Raw genomic sequence first — 14,841 nt, forward strand, 5'->3', positions numbered from 1 at the left:
GTGGAGGGAAGGAAATCAATGAAGATTAATTTACAGAGTTATTCCTAGTAAAGTTACTGGGTACGACTCTCCCCAGAGAAAACCAGCTAGGAGAATCTAAACAGCTTTATAAATGATTACACGGCTAATCTCCTCTCTGCTGAAATAAAGAGAGAAAGGATTTAGAGGACAAACACAGCACACTTTATGTGAAGAAGCATGGTAATGTTAAAAAAAAAAAAAGGATAATTGTTTAAAGACGAAACGTAGGAAGTCTGCATCCCCATCAAACCGTGAGGAGCTTACATCTGCCATTGCCCTCCTGGGCTCAGAGACCGCCACAGTAGCAATATATGTGACTGGGAATCACACTGGCATTTCTTCCTCTGCAATGCCACTGTTTCTGCCCACACTACACTGCAGGTACTGCACTGGATCAGAATAACATCATATAAATAGGATTTTCAAGTGTCCTTTTTAAGTACTGACATCCTTGATGAAAGAAGCAGAGGACTTTTGTAATTGTGAAACCACCATGAAAATCAACAGATCCAAGCAAAAACTTACCTATACAGAGTGATGGGTACTTTCTAGGAGCTCATAATCAAGTACCAAATGTGAATCCCAAACGTAAATGTGAGTGGAAGAGCAAAGTAAAGAACAGCTACACATTTAATTTTTCCTCATTTTAAACTGTTCCTTTTGCCTGTAACACTCATTCTCTTGGCTCGTAGCATAATCAATACACTAGAATTTGAACAGATACATGGTGGTATTTGAAAAGCAATGAAACTGCCTCAATGAAATCAAAAGCTGGGACACTGCAGCCATCACAAAGGATCTAATCAGGACCCTGGGACATCATATGAAAAAACACGGCAGGACAGAGCCAGTTTTGAAACAAATCATGTGGAGTAATTAATCTCTACCCCTTCAACTGCCAAACAGCAGTACCTGCTCTCAGCTCAGAGGTACTCCTTGCTTTCCCAGAGACACACCACATTAGAAACCTTTATGTTGTTTTAAAACATACGTACAGGCATCATTTGCACTATCTAAATATGCACTCGCAGATGCTCTGCCATACTACAAAGGAACTGCAATGAAAAATCACAAAATTAAGTACACTGAGGGCTAACAAAGAAAACAAAGAAAACTAGATGCATAATCTCTTCCCACACTTGTTACCCAAATCTCCTTTGGCAAGTAGCATGGGAGAGTTATAAGGCTGAGCTCTTCTGCTCTGTACTGTTCTCTGGTGCCTCATGCAATTTCAACAGTGAAATACAAAAAAAGCTATTCCTCACAAATGGGTAAGCAGATGGAGCAATATTTGCTATCATAAGTGCTTTTATTTCCAAATGTAAAAAAAAAAAAAAAAAAAAAAAAAAAAGGCAAAAAAACCCCCAAACCAATAGTTCCACTGGCACAAAATGCATTATTGATCTGAAAGGACAGACCAGATGGAAAAAAAGGTCTGAAGTCTCCCAGATTAAACAGAAATTACTGTGTACAGAAAGGAACTAAAACTACAGAAATACTGGCCCTGTTGCTCAAAACAGGGCATTCTTCTCTCTGAAAAGTGAAGACATCTGGTTCACTAATATGTGAAATAATGATATGCCTGAAAACTGCAGGGGACTCTGCTGCAATTCTGCGCTCCCTGGAACACAGATACAAGGATTTTCTAAACCCACTAGTTGTACTCAGAATATAGTCCCTATTGAAAATATAGGAAAAAGTAAGTGTGCGTACATTAGCTGTCATGGAAAACATCCTTCATATTCTACAGAGTTAGATTAACTCACAAGCAAATACTCTTGAGAGAAATTAGTTTTACATACTGCTCATACCTGTGTGTTGCACCCTAGCGATAAGGAAACTATTTGAAAAATATTTGAAACTTTTTCATAACATAAATCTTGTAAAACAACTAATTATTTTTTGTGTGTTAGGAAAAAGATCAGTCTGCTCTTCTTCACCTTATCAGTGTGGGCCTTCAAATTAATATTTCATGGACACTGCAACTTCTCATTACAAAAGCAGAATTACACTTCTAGGAAGGGAACTGCAACAAAAGGCACTAGGATAATAAATACGGCTGCAGGTCTGGAAAGCTTTTGAGAATTCAAAGAACATTTGTGTACCTAAAGTGATGATTTATTGCCTGTGAAGAAAAATAATGTGCACTGTCAGTGATTCTGTTTATCCTTAATAAAAATTAGTAGCTAAAAATAACTTCAAAATTGTGAGTCAAATATCCCCACATGTAAAAACACATGCATTTGTAACGTAAAGGTCTTTCTGCTTCACCGTAACAATTATTCATAGTATACTGACACACTATTATACTCAATATTTTAAAGAGCAGAACCTTCTAAACTGGTATGCATATCCCTTCTATCAATTCATTTTGAAGTGCAGGAATACTTATGGGGAACTCAGAGCTACAGGACTTTGAAAGCTATCTTGGGAAATCACCTAAGTTGCATATTTGACAGCAGTTTCATCACACCCCAGCCCATTTAGTCTGTCTAGTCCTCCATCAGCTGCAGATGATGGTGGTTACACACATAGCAGTTTATCCAACGCTTAAAGCAACTAAACCACCCTTTGGTAGTTCAATTATCCATGAAAACATTTAATCCAGATAATAAGGTTCAACGTACTCTTCTACATCCACTTACTAAAGTTTGTCCTATAAATACTGTGAAGTTTCCTTGTTCAATATGATTGGTTTTCCTCAGAAAGGAGACTTTTGCACTAGCTGATCGCTTGGAATAAAGAAAATTATTCTCACATTTCCCACTGAAATTTGAGAGAGCTCAAGCCAGCCTGGTGCCTGGGTATCGCTGCCTTTTTCTAAGCCTCCTTACAGATCACTCAGCACTTACACTATTGATTTTTATCCATTTTTTTCTATTTTGCTCCACACTCCCCTATAAGACTAACCACAACAGTTGGAGCTACTGTTCTGTAATTGAAGACAGAGGAACAGATCAAACTCTGGGAAGGTGAGAGACCAGACAGCAGAAATGAAAGTGGTAAATCTCTAACGCTAAAATCTCCAGCCAATTAATCTCAGGGCATGTACTTGTTTTGGGAAAGTGAATCAACTGTTGAATGATGACCTCCTGGGGTTTTAAAAGCCAATTCTGGGAAGAAGGGGAAAAAAAAAAAATATTGCCACACAGTGTCTAGGCTGACATCTAAGACTTAACTCTAGGCTAGCCATTACATTGTACCTGTTTCATCTACCATCAAAAAGACCTTGCACTTTCCAGACTTTTGCTTCTGAAGACTACAGCCTGGCAAAGAAATGAATTGCACAGTACTGAAATAAAATAAATGCAGAATATACAAGAATTGGGAGGGGACCGTTGTTCTGTTCTTTCAGTCATGCCTGCACCAGGTATACTGTTTTGGCAAGGGAAGGTACAGATGCCACACTCACCATAGCTACCTCTGCACGTCACACAAGACTGAAACAAGTGGAGAATCAAGTAAATGTGCTCAAAGGAAAAAAAGACCTTGCTGAGATAAGCTTTTATGGAAATAATATAAACTCTCTGATTCTTCTTGATACACTTTGAAAAGAAAACTGCTGTCAGGTTGTTGAGAACAAGCAACTAGGACAAATGGCCAGTACTGCTTGTTTATTTCAAACAGATGCCATCTACCATCATTTCAAAATAAGGAAGATAATCCTGTCTGTTCAGCCTTCCGTGAACAGTGGTTTAGACATGCTGCTGCACTATAACATTAAAGTAAATTGCTACTGCATATCTTTCTCAATTAAGACTATTGCACTGATATCCCAAGGTAAGGCTATCTGGAAACACCTATTTCAGGATATATTCTTACGTGTACTTCCAACTAATCACATTTTCCGCTAAGTAAATCTTCATATACACCAATCCTGTTTGGAGGAGTCCTGATCCTAGGAACACTCTCTGAAACCTAACGCCAGGATGCCAACACACTCTACATCAGCCTCCCCCCAAATCAGGTGTAATAAAAATCACATCAACTTCTGTTAGCACAGGTGGACTCAGACATGCTACAAGATGCCCCAGAAAGATGCCTCACACAGCTGGTAAACCTGCCCTTTCACTCTTAAGTGTTTAGGCTGGCAAAATTGAGCTGGAATAAGTGAAATCCACACTAGAAATAAGCTGTGGGCAAAGTCTCTGCATCAGTCAAAGCACTTCTGGTACAGTCATGGCCAATCGTGAAATTGTTGCCAATTTACAGTCTACTCCAAGCTCAATGGAGCCATTAACTAGCCCACAAATAGAGCATTATTTCTGGTGATCTTCATTAGGCACATCAGAAACAGGAAAAATGTGGTGCTTCAAAATAAAACAAAGCAAAGAGGAAAGTGAGAGATTGGACCAATGTCTTGCTAATCTGGATGATGTATTCACAGGTTTTTTTCTAGTTTTAACAGTGGGTCCTACATGCTAGGAATGAGAACAGTTGTTTATCTGAACACATAAGGAGAAAAACTTTGCTTAAGGTGCTGATTTTTCTTACACAGAAGACAAAAACACTCTAAAAAAAGATCTCTGACCCAGCATGTGAAGTTAACACTGAAATGAGAGCATCGAGAAGGAAGTGAAGGAAAAAACACACAGTTGGTTCAGCTGAAATAAAAGCTAGTTCAGTGGCTGAACTACACTAACACTTTCAAAGATTTGCACGTTATAAATTCATGGCTTCATAAGCACTTATGCACCACCCAAATACATAAATAAGGTGTCCTGCCTCTCTTCCTTACCCTGGCTCAGACCTAGATTGCTGAAGCTGTAAATTCCAGAGGAGAATGCTTTGGATCTGTAAATAAACTTGTGAGTTTGGTGTGATAGTAACAGCAGAGAACTCACAACAGCATGGCAACCAAACTTGGGAGGCCACCTGGAAGCTTGTCACAGCTGTTGTTTACTATAGATCTTTACAGAAATAAAATCAGCTCAATGGGGAGGAAGGAGCTGAGGGTATGAAGATTCAGAGTAAGCAGGTTGGAGGGGCAGAGGGCAGTGAGGAGCAGGGGAAGACTTCAGCTTGAAAAAATAACAATATGGCTCAGCTACTTATTTTGGTAATACTTCACTTTTGGGTCCATTTCAAGGCCTTATTTCTTTGTGACAATCCCCCATGTTTATGGATTAAGTCATCTGGTCTCTCAGAAAACCATCCCTGTGTCACGCATTTAGGCAACGCTCATACCCCCTCTGAGAGCTGACATCACCCCACTCTCTTACCCTCAATTGTTCACCAAAAAATAAAGCAAGCTCTTAAACAACTCTCCTGAAGTAAAAATCTAAATGATGCTTAAGCAGTGTGTCGTTGTCATATGACATAACAAGGTCAAGTCAAACTTTCTACATCTTTCCTCCCCTCTGCTTGACCTCTATTTTCTACAAAAGCTAAAGCCATGTCTTCACTCAGTTCCTGAGTCAACCAAGCACACAACAGGCACGTGGTTGTGTGGGGAACAGAAGCCCTCTGGGTTTTCTCACCACCTATACCAAACTAATCTGAGCTAAACCACATGGGATTCTTAACCAGTTTTTCCCCAGAAATTATATTAACACCACCTTTCTCCATTTTGCATTTACTAATTATCACTTAATTTAGCCCTTATTTTAGTGCAACAAAAAGCAGCTGTCAGGCCAAGCATGTCCAAGTGACCTTGTGTTCTTGTTCGTGTTTGCCACATAATCAGCAGGGAATTCCAATTTCAAAATACAAGACTCCATAATCCATTAGCACTAGAGATTGGTCCAGGGCTCTGGATTTACTGGTCACGTGTACCAAGGAATAAAAATATGAGTGTACAGCTAGATTAATCTCCAGACCTGTAAAGCATCCCAACCCACCGTGTGTGCAGCAGTCTCATTCAAGTTTGCATACGGATATTAGCATCATACTTAAAAGCTACTGCTTATACCATCCCCACAGTACATGAAGAAAAAATGAAATGCTACCCGCTTTGCAACTCAAAGTATGGAGACACACAATAACTAACTCCACTTCTCAGTTTTCCATTTGTTTCATAAATGGAATACAAGTACTCATGTTGTTATTAATACATCGACAACCCATATATCCCCCAGCTATTTCTAAAAGGCAGGAATCACTTTCACTGCTCTTAATTTTAAATAAAAAGTCTTTAGCGAGTCCAAGCAGTTTAGCTCACCATCAAGTTCAATAAATCAGAGAAAAGAATCAATGGAAAGCATTTCAAAATGTAGCCTTGGCAACGCACAAAATTCTTCCACAGAACTTACACTCATTTGCTTTATTTGCTGCTTTAGAAACTGGATAACACATCAGCAGAAGGACATTAGCATCACAGCATTGCATCTCCTGAGCCTAACAGTGCACATGCTCTCCTAGAAGGCACTTTTTGCAGTATGCTTTAAAAATCTGCAGTCTGGCAAGTTAGACGATTGAAAACTAATCATATTTCACGTTGACAAAATGGAAAATGGAAGTGTTCAATAGAAAATAATAATCCATAATTATTCTTTATGTCCATGCATAGCACTTTAAATGTAATTTGGTCCATGCTTTCCACTGATAAAATGAAAATAAACTCAATAGTGATATACAGCATCTGTCATTTGAAGAATCAACATTTGTCAGTGCTACTACACAATTTTAACTGTGGTCCTACACAGTTCTCTTGCACATGACATTTAGATTGAAAATGGCTATTACTCTACATACCATTATGTGATATTTGTTGGCAAATACCAATTTTTGAGTGGCAACATCATTTTTCAACATTTATATAAATCTACCAGGATAAACAACCTCTGATTCATGTTGAGATAGAAAACTTCAAAATATTTTGCTGCTTATCTCAGTATGCTATAACTAAGATACTTATTGGTTCTTATCCCAGCCTGATCTGAAAGGCATACCTTTACCCCACAGCTCATCAAAACCCTTTTCTTTAGAATAACTTCTCCTGGCAGCTGGGGAATGCCAAACAGAGATGCAATGAAATAGCATCATTCTCCACTCTTTATACATCTTCCCAAAACGCCAACGACAGTCTGGTTTTGGATAAGGATTCTGAACTTCTAAAGATTACCACTCTCCAAACTGCTCAGTTTCCCTCCTGGTTGTTTTTTGAGTGAAAAAGAGCATTTGTTTCTCAGCTTCACTAACTCTTGCTGATTATCTCCTACTTGAATCTAGGATGACCTTACAAAAGTGGCAGTTGCCTGCTACAATGGCACCCAGCCATAAAATGCTGTTTGATTTCACAAGTTAAATAAGCATCAGGCAACGTTCTGCTAAGAAAATAGAAATAAAAGCAGGTTTTTTATTCATAAGTTTCAAACAAATAAAGGAATTTTCATCATAATGAAATTAATGAAGACTATTTCTAAGGCACGTATTCACTTCATGGATGTCTTTTTTAGGTTTTTGTTTGTTTGTTTGGTTGGTTTTCTTCAAAATCAGCATCACAGGTTTGCATCAACTGTTCCAAAAAGGTCATCAGAAAAGCAGAGTTCGGGGATGAACCAGTTTCCTTTTCAACCCTACCTGAACTCTATCTGCTCTCATACACAGAAGTCCACCCAAGGTGAAAAATGAGGCTCCCCTGGAGCCGAGAACACCACCATGTGAAGACTGCCTCAAAAAAAAAACCCTAAATTCTGTTACATGTAATTCACCAGGTCAATGTTTTGTTACTTACAAGGCACAGCATGGCGATAAAGGTTATCTCTAATAGTCTGCTGTAGGTCGTGATCTGGCGATCCCTTCTGAAACCTCTGGTTGAGATAATGTCTCAGGTCTTTGTTCAGTCTGCTTCCTGTAAAGAAAAAACAGCCATTTATTTATTTCTAAATGCACACAATTAACATTTCCAATTCTGGCAAATGTTAGACTTCCATTCAGAGTCCCCTAAATTATAGCATGCTGACTTTACGAGCGGAGGCTCATCTTCCTCTACAAATGGCTAATTACCAAAAATAACTTGCTGTAAACAAGAGGTCTCTCTTGTCTCATAATGCATCTTTCTTCCTGTGGTGTTAAACAGATCATCATTCCCTTTTATCACTTATTTGTCTGAGCAAATGGAGAAAGACAGATGATGTGAAAAAGAAAAAAATAAAGGTAGGGTATTGCTTTTGCAACTCACTGGAGGATGAGCTGGGCAGACAGACAGAAGGCAAAGGCCGATCTCATTGAAAGTACTAATGTAGTCGAACATGGCACAAAAATCAAACAAGTGCTCTGCACTGGTATCTACCCCAGCACACAGTAGGAGTTAGAAAATAACTGATTGGAGGAGTTAAGAGGACCCAAAGTCCTTAAAAACAACAGAATAATTTCCACTACTCTTCACTTAAATCTATTTATTCCCCATTCAGTTTTGAACACTTTCAGAAGTGTGTGAGAATAAAGATAAATGAGTTGAAAACAAACAAACAAAAAAAAAAAACACACAAAAGAACAAAAAAAAAAAACAAAACAAAAAAAAAAAAAAACAAAAAAAAAAAAAAAACAACCAAAACCCAAAAAGAAACATAGTTGTTAATGAACATTGTTAGTTGCTGAACACCAAATATTTTCCTATAGTGGAACATATGAACTGGAGCAACTTAATGAAGTCTTTTCCCAGAAATGAAATATTTCCAAGTCTGAAGTAACAATTAATTTGACCGAAGAGCAAAAACAACCCCACAAGAACACACAGAGAACAGGGATAAAAACCCTTCTGTTCCAAAAAGAAGCAAAAAAAAAAAAAAAAAAAAAACAACAAAAACAAAAAACCACTGGAAAAGCTTCAGAGAAACACAACCAGGATGATGGAAGCCTGGAGCAGCTGCTGTCCAAGAGAGTGGGCGGGATGCTGCAGCCTGTTTCGGACATCGGTCTCCAACGTGCCCTGAGGGCGGGTGGGGACTGGCTGCTCCCTGCCTCTGCCAACACAAGGACTAGGGGACACCAAGGAAAGCTCACGGGAGGTTGCTTCACAACCATGCAACAGTGGCAGTAGTTCGCTCACGCTGTGGCAGATCTCCTTGCTGAAGAGCACTGTGGATGCAAGAAGCTTATTGAGGAGCTTCAAGGGGAGGCTGGAAAAGCACTTGGAAGATAGACCCATTGGGGATTGCAAAAGAGGGTGAAGGAAATCCCTCGAGCTGAAAATGAATTGCTGGTGGCTGGGAGACCTGGGAAAAGAAGTGGAGGAATATAAAATATCTTGCTCTTTTCCTTTCCTTTACTAGGCATCTTATTTATGGCCACAGCTGGAGCCAGAATGCTGGGCTACATGGACCTTGGGCTGAATCACTACAGTTATTTCTATGGTCTTTTATAATTTTCATTATGATTTTTTAGACTGTGAACATGTAACACAGAGATCACCTCGAGACTTGTTGACACTGAACATAGTATCACAGTTGCAGATTCTTGGCTGAAGCCTCTAGGAACCACTGCAGAACAAATCAAGAATAATAATACTGCAATGGAGTGGAGTTGGACGGTGGGTCTGAGAGGCAGCAGACAAATGAGAAAAAGAACACAGACAGTTAAATGACCGTGAGCAGGAACAACCTATCTGCCTAATGCAGTCCTGCAACATTTTAACAGAAATGTTAGTTTAAAACCAAAACTGAACACAAAAAACCCCAGTCTGAAATACTAAGTCAAATTCTAAAAAATAAATAGGTCATTTGTATTTAGGTTCTCCAGACAGCCTTTTTTTTTTTTTTTTTTTAATTAAATTTCTTATTGAAGAAAGGAAGGCTTAGGCAGCAGGCCCAGCTATTAAAAGAAGCAACATTTTTAAAGACCAAGATGCTCATTACAGAAATGGCTCAAACAATAAAACTAAAATTCAGGCAGATAAAAATGGTGCAACACACTTCCCGGAGTTATCCCAGCAACATCCCTCACTCCAAAATGAAATTATCAAATGGCCTCCAGTTATTACACTATAAAAATGGTTTTCCACACTGGAGGCACTTGGAGGGCCTACTAGACCTGTGGGGTACAGCCCTCCAATGCCAGAGCTGACTTTCTAAACTCCAGATGTTTGATTTCGCACCACATCATTTTACTTGAGAAGGAGACTGGGCACAAAAAAAAAAAAAAAAAAGCACAAAAGTGCATCTGCTAAAATAATAAAGCATTTCTTTATCTTTTAACTAAACAGTCCATATTTTTCTTTGCACAAGAGAAAGGAAGATAAGGTGGTTTCTCATAGCAAAAAGAACAAATATGAAAAACAGTTTAGACATAATGCAAGGGCTTACTCCATTGAAGAAATTAATGCACTGAACGACATGTATCATAGGCTTTCTCCTGAAATACTGTGTGATTCATGATTCAGTGATTTATGTCACAATAATTTCTAGAGGTGAAAAAGCTCCACTGAGCTAGGGATTGTTTGACCACGGAAAATATGCAATTTACTGATGATATCTGCATTTAGCTTCCCTCTGTGCCCATTTCATCTAGCATCTCAGTCCATTACAGCCCACACTGGAAAGTTTGGTTATTTGGTTTATGCAATAGCTGGGATTTCCCAGCTGAGTGACGGATGCACTAGCCAAGATGGCAGTTGCAAAAATAGGGGCTATAGCAATACTTACACTCACATGATTGTCCCCTCAGGGAGCTCACAGTGCTGCTCATTTATATTACGTTTATTTTAAATGGAGAGGAAAAAAGAAAAGAAAGAACAAACAAAAACAAAAAACACCAAAAAATGCTTGCTAAGCCACATTTTTGTTGCTAAATTCCAGAAAATTCTTGACAGAAATAAAGGTTTCTTGCAGCCCTGATGATCTTGGCTCAGCAACTGCTGAGACCACAACTGTGGACAAAAGCAGGCTCACCCCATGCAACTCATTCCAGAGCATGGAAGAAGAAAATGAGTTAACACAGAAACTCACTCCATGCAGAAAGCTGCTAAAAAGATCCACCCTGGGACATGCTGGATTCTTTACCATCTGAAATGTTTCACTCCACTCTGATTATCTTTTCCAAAAACCTCCTCAGACTTGAGACGGTATATGCTTGATACTGGCATTATTTAGCAAATTCTAGTTCTAGACACAAGCTTATAAATGCTGGTAAATTCTTTTTGAGCCTGAAATGTATGCACCTGCAGTTCCTGAGAATCTGAAAGATGCAGCAGTGACATTTCAGCAACCTCCTGCGTGTAAATAGTAGCAGCGAAATTAATTCTGATCCTCAGGGGCACCCCTTTACTGTGCATGCTCCCTCTGAAAGGAATTCTCACCCTCTGACGGATTCTGTCCACGCACCAACCATCACCAGGCTGGGTAGAAGGGCAGGTGCTCAGAACCACCTGATTTTATGCAGAAGTCCTCCATTTGTAAAGTCTAATTCCATGTATAAATTGTGCTCAAGAAAATACCTGACACCAGTTTCCTTAGAGATGAGCTGTGTTAACTAGAAGTATATTACCACCCTTCAAAATACTCCTCTGTTCTCAAGGATATTGGATCTTACATTTACTCTTTTGAAATCCGTTCTTTTCTTCTCTGCTAAAAGCATGTAAAAGGATCCTACAGTGAGAATAGTGGCGGAATAAAAGATGCAACCCAGAAACATCAGTTTCCAAAACAAAGGATATAGGTTTTAAGAGCCAGTGTTCAGTTCTTCCTTCCTGCTGGCTAGCATATATTGGAAATGCATTTATTTGCACACAGAAAAATTACCTTGTTATTTCTGTAATCAAAATTAGGTCGATATATCTAGCTTTAGAAACTCAGATATAAAAAAAGGCAAAAATAAATTCTTCCCTACTAAACCCACCAAAACTCACATTTTAAAGTTCTATAAGTAAAACTTGTTCAAAATTGGGTTTTGTTGCAAGTTTCCTTCCTTTTTTTTCCCTGTTGAACAAAACCAATGCCTTTCTTTATGTGAAGATACAGTCAGAGAACCAACTTCCCACTGCCTCTCTCCCCACAGTACTACTCCAAACCTGAAATTATTCCACCTTTTATCTCAATCCTTCTTTACCTTTGAATGAAACAAAGGGCCACTCATGGCATAGCTCGTTTTCTCAATTATTCTTAATTATTATACTGCATTTTAGAGTATGTCAATCATCCTCCTAAACCATTACATGATAATGTCAATATTTTAGTAGCAAAAACAAAACCCAAGGGGGAAATAAAACATCTCTCATCAAAAAAAAACAAAACAAAAAAAAAAAAAAAAAAAAACAAAAAAACAACAAACCCCAACATACTAACATACAGCTTTCTGAGAAACAGTAAACTGTGCTTGTCAACTTTGTATAGGTAAATACATAACCTAGATATTTTTGTGGTTAATGGAAAATATTGACTGTTTTAAAATATATTTCTTTCAAATCCACAATCCTGTCACATATTTGTTCTCCAACAGTTACCTAATATGAAAGTCACTAGAGAAACTGCTTTGAATTATGTTCTGACACTTATTGCTACAATTTTGAGTTTCTGCAGGGAAGAAATCTGCATGCAAGATCATCTAACGCTGTCTCTGTTGCATAGGAACATCCATCTCTTTGAGAGCACTACCACCAGCGAGCAGCAGTGCAGACCTGGGGGGCTGAAAGCCTCTTGCCTTATTGACATATGGACATCCAATAAAGAAAGTAGACTGCATAAATGACCAAGCAAAACCTGATTTTTTTCAAGAAAAAAGCTAAGCGTGAACATCACAGGGCTGACAGCACCTTCCTGCCAACTTGAAGATAGTCTGTGCCAGAACTGTGCACTATGTATATTCTGAAGATATATTTCAAACTCCTGTTTTATGCATTTGGAAACTATCATTTTATCATTTATGTTTATATTAATTACTGCAGCTGTTTTATCCTATTTATGTTTCGAGACGCTCATAGATAATCCTGATAAATAGCTATACTCTGACAGAGACTATAGATGTTTGTGCGAAGACGGGTCAGGGTCAGGCCCGGGACACTGACCTATATTACAATCCTATAAAAAGGTTTACACTAGGATATAATTTTGCTTTACCTTTCTTTGGGAAGGCTACCAATTGCTACATTCACAGTGACTGATAGCATCTGAACTGGAAAAATCCAATTTCCATTCCTGAATTGCAGCAGAATCCCCCTTCTCTTGTCGGGGTCTCCGTTTAAAAGTGTCTTTAGCAGAGGGATTCTCTGTAGGCAGACAAAGAACATTTCAAAACAACAGGGCCATGAAGCAACAAAAGGTTAAAGGCCTTGCTAAAGGGATAAAAGTGCAATAGAGTCATCTGGATTAAGACTCTCTCTTCTCGCCCTGATGTCTACGTCAAGAGGGAAGGATTCAATTTTTTAAAGACACAAAGATTGCACATGTTGAATTTGCAGTATAAACCCCTGATTATAACATACTGTATTTCCTCTGAAGATCTCTATCTGAATGTATTTAACAAACATTAATAAGTTATCATGGTTGGCAGAATTTTATTTCTGTTCTACAAAATGCAGAACTGCAGATAAGAAAAAAAAAAAAAAAAAAAACACAATCCCTCCTAACAAAAAACAAAACAAACAAAACCTCACAAACCCCCCACTTGTTTAGAGGCATGAACAGAGAATCTTCAGTTCATGTTTTCTAAAGCAGCAAGAGGATTTGCAATCTGAGTTGATTGGCCTTATAGGCTGGGTGACTTCAGTCACGCTCCTTTCTCCAAGGCTGCTGCTCTACCCAGCAGACAGACTCAACACCAAGTCATCTATAATTAGAACCAAAATATCTCCCCTTAATTATCAAGTGTATTAACTTAACCTGGTTATAAACCTACCCTCTCCCTTAAAAAAAAAAAAAAAAAAAAAAAAAAAAACCACAAACGCAAACTAGTTTGTTTTGTTTTGTTTTGTTTTAAAGAAACGTTAAAATATTATTGAAGTAACTAAAGACTGAAGACAACTTCTCAACCTGTTGTTGAATTCTTACTAAAAAAGTGGGGTGTAGACAGGGCTCCTGAGAAGCAGAAGCCACTTCTTAAAACTTTTCCATAGAGCACTGGGCACAACACTAGCACCAGGACATCACCATTGTGTCTTACTAATGCTTGCAATGGATTTTCCTCAAGTCCTCGCGTGGCCTTGATACTCACACATATATTGTTACTGTCTGGAAAGATTCATATTCTATTTCTGGATCAATTAATATAGTAATTTTCATGGCAAGGGCCAGTAGGCAGTAGTCCATCTTAGAAGAGAAAATGAAGGCTGAGCAGATTCTTATTATTTAACAAGACTGTGCTGGTCACCACATCATCATCAAATATTTCTAATCCCAGCAGTTGTTACACAAATGATAATAGTTTGTGCTATATCATTTCATTCTGTCCCATCCTTATCTTCCAGCTGCTGTCCAAAAGTGATTATAAATAATGGGGCTATAAAAGCCATCCAATAATTAGAAGATTCATTGGCCATATGCCAGCAGTGACAAAAGAGAGTGATTTATGTAAGATGAGTCTGTCACATCTGCCAGATCACAGTTTCATTATGCCTGTGGCTTTAAGGTCACAGTTTAACACTGTTCCAACAGCCATTTGTCAAGGGGGTGCTGGGGAGAAGAGGTGAAATACATCATGGTTTTATTTGCTTTCTTGTTTTACCCACTAAGTAAATAAGTAAATAAAGTCCAGTACCTACATTTGTTATTTCATGTCTCTTGTGAGGTCAAAGACATGAGAATATACAGTAAGACAGAAAACATTCATCATGGTTGGCCAGAGTTCAAATAAGATCACAAAGCAAAAACATACAGTTTAAAAGCCTTACGTATTCATGCGCCTTCTTAAATTCAATAGAATCTAAGCATGTTCTATCTTCCAGCCACC

The 14,841-nt window shown here is 38.4% G+C and overlaps 1 protein-coding gene across 26 annotated transcripts in view; it reads right to left on the bottom strand.

Annotated features, from left to right (window-relative positions):
• MAGI1 (membrane associated guanylate kinase, WW and PDZ domain containing 1) overlaps window positions 1–14,841 on the bottom strand; it is a 357,611-nt gene that overhangs the window by 166,368 nt on the left and 176,402 nt on the right. For all 26 annotated transcript variants that reach the window (XM_032985730.2, XM_032985729.2, XM_032985728.2 and 23 more), the window contains exon 2: window positions 7,697–7,813. In XM_032985730.2, the coding sequence (XP_032841621.1) occupies window positions 7,697–7,813 (117 nt within the window). The remainder of the gene's footprint in view (window positions 1–7,696; window positions 7,814–14,841) is intronic.

This window comes from Tyto alba, unplaced genomic scaffold (genome assembly GCF_018691265.1).
Source record: "Tyto alba isolate M040663 unplaced genomic scaffold, T.alba_DEE_v4.0 Super-Scaffold_3, whole genome shotgun sequence".
In the NCBI taxonomy this organism is placed as follows: Eukaryota; Metazoa; Chordata; class Aves; order Strigiformes; family Tytonidae; genus Tyto; species Tyto alba.